The sequence below is a fragment of the Tupaia chinensis genome, unplaced genomic scaffold (assembly GCF_000334495.1).
Source record: "Tupaia chinensis unplaced genomic scaffold, TupChi_1.0 Scaffold000353_1, whole genome shotgun sequence".
Lineage (NCBI taxonomy): Eukaryota > Metazoa > Chordata > Mammalia > Scandentia > Tupaiidae > Tupaia > Tupaia belangeri.
In genome coordinates this window covers 709,038-718,320 of record NW_006159847.1, presented here as the reverse complement: position 1 = coordinate 718,320, position 9,283 = coordinate 709,038, and the positions used below count along the sequence as shown (strand labels likewise).

Sequence of the window (9,283 nt, the reverse complement as noted above, 5' to 3'; positions counted from 1 at the left end):
ATTGGTCCAGCCAATGTGGAGAACAATTTGGAGATTCCTCAGAAATCTACAAATAAAACTACCATATGATCCAGCAATCCCACTCTTTGGTATCTACCCAAAGGACAAAAGAATACTTAATCGGAAAAGTGCTTGCAACTTGATGTTTATGGTGGCTCTATTCACAATTGCTAAGTCATGGAAACAACCCAAATGCCCACCAACAGATGAATGGATAGAAAAACTGTGGCACATATACTCAATGGAATACTATTCAGCCATAAAAAAACCTAGCTTTTGACAGGAAGTGGATGAATATGGAAGCTTTACTGCTGAGTGAAACAAGCCAGGCTATGAAGGAGAGGCATTGTATATCCCCTCTTAATATATACTGAGTGTCCATCTGCACTCTATGAAATGAATTGACTAAAGGATATAGAAACACAGTATATAGATGTAAATACCAGGTATAGTGTGTGTAAAGAGAAGGGTCAAGGAAGGACATTTAGAAGAAAAATAGGGAGGCAAAGCATTAATGGCACAAAGAAATGTGGTATTATCTGTTTAAGATATTTTATAGTTTTATCAACTGTACTAGGGAGAAATGTTCACCTGTTGAAATATCCATTTTGTAAGCCAAATAATGTCATTGAATGTATAAAAGAAAATGAAATGAAAAAATAAAAAAATAAAAAGATGAACTTACCTGGTCACACTGGCACAACATTGCCCAAGATCTCAGGCTTAGAAAATGATTTCATAATAGGCAGAATATTCCAAGGGTTCAGAGATTATCTCCAAAGACTGTGAAGAGAGAGCCTTTTGTGTTTATTTGAATGTGAAAGTTTCCAGTAACCTAGTTTTGCTGAGATTATGCTTTCCTTTTCTTACCATGAACCAATATGTAAGATGTTAATAATAGAGGAAACTGGGACCAGCAGATGGTATAATGGTTATGTTGCTGGACTCCCACATGGCCAACTGCAGTTTATGTCCAGGACCCAGTGTCTTAAAACTCACACCGGGCATGTGTGTGTGCATGCATGCCCAAAATCCCAAGAAGAGAATGGAGGAGAAGGGATTGTGGCATAGCCACCACCTCTGGGGGATGTATTCTTGCTTTTTGTCTGTCTCTCTCTCTGTGTCTCTCTGTCTCTCTGTCTCTCTCTCTCTCTGGCAAGTACATGCTCCCTATAAAAAAAAAATCTCTTTAAAAAAATAAAATAAGGGAACCAGCAGTTAGCGTAATGGCTATGTCACTGGACTCCCACGTAGCCGACTGCGGTTCATGTCCCGGACCCGGTGGCTTAAAACTCACGCCGGGCGCGTGTGCGTGCGTGCCCAAGATCCCGAGAGGAGAATGGAGGAGAAGGGATTGCGGCGTGACCATCCCCCCTGGGGGGTGATTTCTCGCTTTCTGTCTCTATGTCTCTCTCTGTCTGTCTGGCGAGCGCACACGCCCTACAGTGAAAATCTCTCCAAAAAATAAAAAATAAAATAAGAAACTGAGTGTGAGGTATATGATAACTTTTTTTAATTTTACTTTATTTTATACATTCAATCACTATACATCACTATAGCTTGTAAAGTGAATTTACCCAACATGAACACGCTTTATACCAGTCCAGTTGAAGATACTATACATGTAATCCTCACCAGATAACCATCCATTTCTCTGTCCCATACATGTCTTGCCTCTCTATTCTTCTCCTTGATTCCTTTCCTCATGTTCTCCTCCTTCTCCCACCCTCTTCCCATAATTTCTCCAGTATCAGTAACCATTTCCCATGCTTCTATATCCTCTAATTTTTTCAGTTTCTGTCATAGAGGGTAGAAAGTTGGCATATAAAGTTGCTCTAAAAATAGTCTATTAAAAATCAAAATCCAGGGACCAGCACATGGCATAATGATTACATTGCTAGACTCCCATGTAGTCAACTGCGGTTTTAGTCTCAGACCCTATGGCTTAAACCTCACGCCAGGAATGTGTGCGTGCATGCCCAAGATCCCACGAGGACAATGGAGGAGAGGGGATTGTGGCGTGGCCATCACCCCAGGAGATTATTTCTCCCTTTCTCTCTCTTTTTCTGTCTCCTCAGGGAGCACATGTGCCCTATAGCAAAAATCACTCTTTAAAAAAAAAGTCAAAATCCAATTGGAACAGTAGGTTAAATAAATTTATACATGATCAGACTTAAAAGTATTTTAACACTTTTCTTAAACTTGATTTAATTGAAAGGGATTTGTATCATAAAAGATACTATTCTTGTCTTAGTCAATATCTTTACAATCTCATCTTTACGTTTAAAGTATTAAACTTTATTTCAGCATAAGCTGTTATTATTCATAATATTCAGATAGTAGGAAAAAATTCATATGACCAAAAATTGATAAAAGAGAATGTGATTCAATCATAAAAAGAATAAAGTACTGATACATGCTACAGTATGGATAAAACTCAAAAACATTATGTTAAATGAAAACAGCCAGTCCATGGGACCACATAGTTTATGATTTATATGAAATATGCAGAATAGGGAAATCTAGAGTAAGAAGTAGATTAGTAGTTTCCAGGGGAAATGGGAGTGATTTAAAATGGGTATGGGTTTTCTCTTTAGAGTGATAAAAATGTTCTCAAATTAGATAGTAGTGGTCATGGTTGCAAATATACTTAAACTATTGAATTGTACACTTTTAGAAGGATGTACTTTATAGTATGTATTTCCATTTTTAAAAACTAGCTCATTTTCATAAATTGTCAGATTAAATTTCACTAGCAATATGCTGGGGATTTTTGTATACTAGGTGGGAAGATGTATTCATTTATTTTAAATAAATGTAATTCCAGTGTATCTGACGATTCCCTTTATAGATCTTGCTAAACCTTCTTTCTCATTCCATTCCATACATATATATACACAATCCTTTACTTTTATGGAGTATCATAAAGATTCTTTCTTCTCTCAAATAATCTGGCAATGCTTCCACAGTGAAGTTTTTATTATGACTATCATGGCTTATTAGGTCTTCTGATATGTGGATAAGATGGATTGAGTAACCTAGTCCTATAGGCAGGAAATAGAATCCAACTGCTGGATTTCTACACTATACAGGTTTATACCTCGTAGATTATTATCATTAGTCAAGCAATAAAGCTTGACCTTGTTGAAAACAACTGTTTGGGTTTTTTTCTTTGTTTGCATGAATTGTGCATAGCCAATAATGCTATAGTTACTAAATGTTTACACAAAACTCTCAATATTTTTTTAATATAGGAAACTTTTTGTTTTATGGTATTTGGTAGTATGTGACAAATGTACATTATTCCACTAATATAGTAAGATTTAGATTTTTTTCTTATAATGGGGTACAATACTGTGTATCTTGATTTAGTTGATTATTTGATTTCTGAGTGAGAGATTTTTGCTATAGCAAGCATGTGCTAGCCAGAGAGACAGAAAGTGAGATATGGCCCCCTTCCCCCCCCCTCCCACACACACAGGGTGGTATGGCCTCACTGCAATTCCTTCTTCACTATTCTCCTCTTGGAATTTTGGGCACACATGCACATGTGCCCAGTATAAGTTTAAGTCACAGGGCCTGGGACTCAAACCACAGATGGCTATGTGGGAGTCCAGCAACATAACCATTATGCCACCTGCTGGTCCCAATGATTCGATTTCTAATCAGTTACTTGTATCATATTTTTGCTGGCATCAAAAGAATCTATATGTGACCAGCAGATGGTGTAGCTGTTATGTTGCTGGACTCCCACATGACCAATTACAGTTTGAGTGCTGGATCTGGTAAATTGAAACTCACACTGGGCATATATGTGTGCATGCCCAAGATCCCAGGAGGAGAAGGAAGAAGGGATTGTGGTTTGACCATCCCCCCTGGGGGATTATTTCTCACTTTCCCTTTCACTGTCTCTGTCTGTCTCTCCAGCCGGCACACATACCCTAAGACAAAAACCTCTAAAAAAAAAAAATCTATTTTATACACAAGTTTTAAAATGATGTCTATGGGCTAGCCAGTGGCATGGTGATTTAGGCAGCTGAATCCCACCTGGCCAGCTCTGCAGTTTTAGTTCCAGATCCAGGAGCTTGGAAAACATACCTGGCATACATGGTTGTGTGACCAGGGTTCCAAGAGAATAGAAAAGAAGGGATTATGGCACAGCTGCCCCCCTTGGTTGAGTGCTTTCTTACTTTGGGGTGCTTTCTCACTTTCTGGTGGGCATACATACCCTACATCAAAAAAATTTTTTTAAACTGAGTTCTGTATATTGTATATGCACAGTAGCTTTAATTGAGCAGTTTCTACTTGCAAGTATATGGAAGTATCAGCATGTTAGAATAAACATTCTTATTAATAAGAATGTTTTATTATTTTGATGTTATAAAAATTTTTATTTTTAGTGGTAGGAATCTAATCAAAGTACCTCTGAAATGCAGCTGCAGTATTCTAAGCAAAATATGTTAACTGGTAATATATAAACAAATCAATGTTTATTTCTGCTTTCTGAATTTAAAATGTTAAGGTCATCTTACTTGTTTCAACTTGTTTTGGGGGAAATACAGTAATTATGTATACATGTACATAGGCATGTGTTGGAGCCCTTTTCTCTTTAAGTTCTTAGAAGCTAGATTCTATTTGTAGAAGTAGGTGCTATACAGTTAAAACCAAAAATATTGGGAACCAGCAGTTAGCGTAATGGCTATGTTGCTGAACTCCCACGTAGTCAACCACGGTTCGCATCCTGGACCCAGTGGCTTAAAACTCACGCCGGGCGTGTGTGCATGCGTGCCCAAGATCCCGAGAGGAGAATGGAGGAGAAGGGACTGCGGCGTGACCATCCCCCTGGGGGGTGATTTCTCGCTTTCTGGTTCTCTGTCTCTCTCTGTCTGGCGAGCGCATGCGCCCTATAGCAAAAACCTCTCCAAAAAAAAAAAAAAAAAAGTATTAACATTTGATTGATTCTTTCGGTATTTTCCACGAACTGTTTCTTAAGTTACACATTCTCATTTCTGGTTTCAGTAAGCCTATCTCCAGAGAGTAAGGCATGCAAAATATCAAGTTCATTATTATAAATCTTTAGTGAAATATAAGCAAGTAAAGCTTTCCACTAGGACCTGACTTGCTAATTGACATGTTACTGGGCTATAGAGAAGACGGAAACTATATGAGCCAAGTTAGATTTTCCTTTGAAAATATGCTATCTGTTAACGGTCAGTTGCACTAAAAAATATTAGCTAATCAGGTAATATACAGTTAATAACTATAGTTGAAGGCAAGGCAGATTTTGCTTTCAACTTTTTATTAATGCCATCTCATCTGCTTAATTCCTTTGATATCACTATCTCTGTTTATTCATTTTTTTGGTCTGAAATTCACAAGGATGGCTTTTTAAAATATGGAACACATAGTGATATAAATGGTCATATAATAAGAGTAACTTAAACTTGAAGGTTAAAGCAAAATTGTTTTTCTCCCAGATTTTATTTTTTCTTTAGTGTACTAAAAAATATTGCAACAAAGCATAATAATATTTTTTAAAGTTCTCGTCCTCTTTTTCCTGCTCCATTAAATATGTTTTATTGGGAAAATGGTGTTAGGCTTTAGCACCAATATTGCATATGCATGAGTATGTGTGTGCACACTATTACACTAAACTGTGTTAGTTATGGTTAATTTAAGTAACCTATTTTAAGTGGCATAGCATTAGGGGTCCTGAGTGGATGGAAATAATTTCTCTAACGCAGGGTAGTGATGTTTCACACAACTCATGTGGGAGGGGTAGTGGGAGGGGAGGAGTACAGGAATCAACTACTTTTTTAAAAAAAAATAAGAGTATTTGTTAAAATAATACAAAAGTAAGGCACATAGAACTATGGTGGCAAGTGATTTGGGAAGTTAATCCTGTTTTTCCCATTTTACATTTGTGTAAATTAAAAATGATCTTTAAGATTTTCACATTAAATGATTAACTGTATAGTACCTTTTAATGCAGTGTACAATTGAATAATATCCCTCCTAATTGAATAAACATCTTTTAATCTTGTTTAATCTCTGAATAAAAAATTACAAGTCTTTGGTTTTATGGGTTTTATTCCTCCTTAACAAACTTGAGAACAGTTTCTTAAACTTGGTCATGAATATTCCATTGAAGGATTAGAATAAATTTTTATATGGTCTTCCTTTAACTGATGGATTTAAACTTGATCCACTGATTTGTACCACGAACTTCAAAAGGTGGATTATTGCTGTAGATGTGATGGCCTAATTCTTCCAAAGGTGGTTCTGGATCGGTTGTAGCAAACTGAACGGCATCATCAATTTCTTTCCTCACATCAGCGTCGATTTCTTTTAATTCTTCAATACTGGCAAGCTGGCTGTTTACCATTCTCTCTTGGAGAAGCATTATAGGGTCACTCTTACTTCGAACCTTCTGAACCTCTTCTCGGGTCCGGTAACTGACCCCGGGGTCGCTCATGCTGTGTCCATGATAACGGTAGGTCTGCAGCTCCATCAGAATGGGCCCGTTTCCAGCTCTACAGTAGTCGGCTGCAAATTTGGTTGCCTCGCGAACACACAGAACGTCCATGCCATCCACCCGCAGCCCTGGGATAAAGTTGCCCCTCTTGTAGTAGTCAGTGCTGGCCGCAGCCCTATCAGCAGATGTTCCCATCCCGTAGAGGTTATTCTCACAAACAAAAATACAAGGTAATTTCCACAAAGCTGCCATGTTGTAAGCTTCAGCTATCTGCCCCTGATTGGCAGCGCCATCCCCATATAAGGTCAAGCAGACTTCACTGTTTCCCAAATATTTACAGGCCAGGGCAACCCCAGCACCCAAGGGGCCCTGGGCGCCCACAATGCCATTTCCCCCGTAGAAGTTCTTGGCATACATGTGCATCGACCCTCCTTTTCCTTTCGCACACCCTCCTCTTCGTCCCATCAGCTCTGCCAGAATGGATCGGACCGAGAGCCCCCGAGTATAGCTTATGCCATGAGCCCGATAGGACGTGATGACATGGTCTGAGGCGTTTATACCTGCCTCGAGGCCCACGCAGCAGGCCTCCTGGCCGTCGCACAAGTGACAGAAGCCACGGATGAACTTCTGCTTGTACAGCTGGTCCGCCTTCAGCTCCATGCGGCGAACCACCTGCATCATCCGGTAGTATTTGAGCCCATCCTCCCTGGTGAGCACCGCGGTGAGCGGAGGGCCCTCCTCCAACCGGTAAAGATCGCATTTCTTGATTTCAAAGGTGGCATCTTTTGAATAGTTGTAGGATGCCACCAGCACTCTGCGGGCGGGCTTCTGGGCAACACCCGACAACACGCGGGAGACGACAGCGGCCAGCATCTTCCTCATGGAGCACCGAGGTGGTGGCTGCAGCGCCCAACCTCCGCTCAACGGCCAGGGGGTCCCAGCGTCTCTTTGGGAGCGCTAACCGTGCTTGCACCACAGTCCAGTGCGCATGCCCCGGGGTGGGGGCTTCCTCGTGCTGCGCAGCGGCCCAGGCACCTGCCAACTGCAAACGGAGACTAAGGTGGTTTCTTAGGCTGAAAGACTTGGTGGAACTACCCCGATCTTATTTAACAGCACCTTCATTACTGTTCTGTGCTAATCAGAGTCGTTTTTCCTCTGCGAAATTGCATAGCTGTGCTTCTCAGATCTTCCCCCCAAGTGGATCAAATATAAGAGAGACACAAACTCAATCCGGAAGGCACAAGAGAGTTCGGAGAGCTTATGCCAGAGGTTCCTTCCTACCAATAATGCCTTACAGTCTTTTTTTATCTTTAAAATATATATATATATATGAATATTTTATGCTACTTCATATATTTATTTTAATATAAAGATAAAGCTGTGAATCATTTATAATTAACATTTTAAAAAACACATCACTTTTCCCACAAAATTAATGCTCTTGAAGAACATGCCATGTTTATTCTGAATTCTAGCACCTGTGTCATCCGAGGGTTGGGGTACATGGTACCCATTTTCAGCCTGAGAGTAACAGTCTAGCCCCAGTAATAAATGTTATCTGATGTGGGAAAGTTAGAGGTAGAGTTGAGATGCAGATTGTAGTTTTTAAAAAATTGTAATGTCCTGCCTTTTCCTACCTTTTCTAATAATTCTGAATCCTGTCCAGACCCCTATTTACTCCTCCCCCACTTTTTACTAAGTCATCTATTTTCATTTTTTTAATTTGTTGTGTTTTTGTTTTTGTTTTTGTTTTTTTGTACTTAAAGATGTCTTGAACAGGTTTTCGTAGACTTAGATACCTTTGCTTTTGCTTTTGCTATTGTATCAGTCTAGTTGGACCAGTCTTAGTCCTAGAAATCAAGAAACATGTTCTTAGAATGCCTCTTTATATAAGCCGTAGAAAGTGTGTCTTCGTAGGAAGTGACCTGCTAAACAATACATCTGCAGTTTGAACCACAAGAGAGTAATGGAGCTTGTTCAAGCTATGCTACTTCATATATTTATTTTAATATAAAGATAAAGCTGTGAATCATTTATAATTAACATTTTAAAAAACACATCACTTTTCCCACAAAATTAATGCTCTTGAAGAACATGCCATGTTTATTCTGAATTCTAGCACCTGTGTCATCCGAGGGTTGGGGTACATGGTACCCATTTTCAGCCTGAGAGTAACAGTCTAGCCCCAGTAATAAATGTTATCTGATGTGGGAAAGTTAGAGGTAGAGTTGAGATGCAGATTGTAGTTTTTAAAAAATTGTAATGTCCTGCCTTTTCCTACCTTTTCTAATAATTCTGAATCCTGTCCAGACCCCTATTTACTCCTCCCCCACTTTTTACTAAGTCATCTATTTTCATTTTTTTAATTTGTTGTGTTTTTGTTTTTGTTTTTGTTTTTTTGTACTTAAAGATGTCTTGAACAGGTTTTCGTAGACTTAGATACCTTTGCTTTTGCTATTGTATCAGTCTAGTTGGACCAGTCTTAGTCCTAGAAATCAAGAAACATGTTCTTAGAATGCCTCTTTATATAAGCCGTAGAAAGTGTGTCTTCGTAGGAAGTGACCTGCTAAACAATACATCTGCAGTTTGAACCACAAGAGAGTAATGGAGCTTGTTCAAGCCACTGGTAGCACTTCAGTCCTAGGACAAAGCTGTAGGTCTAGCGCTGCAATGATCATCTTTCATTTTCTTCTTTTGTGCTTTTCCTAGGAAGGTAATTGTATACTTCAATAAGCCAACCTTTGCCTGTTCATTTAGAATAGTAAGCAATTTGCCTTATGGATGCTCTGTTTTATATCCATTGCCTAT

General features: G+C 39.1%; 1 protein-coding gene across 1 annotated transcript; it reads right to left on the bottom strand.

Annotated features, from left to right (window-relative positions):
- Positions 1–6,077: 6,077 nt before the first annotated feature.
- Positions 6,078–7,444, bottom strand: LOC102496416 (pyruvate dehydrogenase E1 alpha 2 subunit). Its single transcript, XM_014589320.1, has one exon. It carries the CDS (start codon positions 7,355–7,357, stop codon positions 6,182–6,184), a length of 1,176 nt encoding a protein of 391 aa, XP_014444806.1. The 5' UTR covers positions 7,358–7,444; the 3' UTR covers positions 6,078–6,181.
- Between the last annotated feature and the right edge of the window lie 1,839 nt (positions 7,445–9,283).

Excerpts from the sequence above, each read along its gene's own strand:
- LOC102496416 (XM_014589320.1), bottom strand. The coding sequence starts at position 7,357 with ATGAGGAAGATGCTGGCCGCTGTCGTCTCCCGCGTGTTGTCGGGTGTT.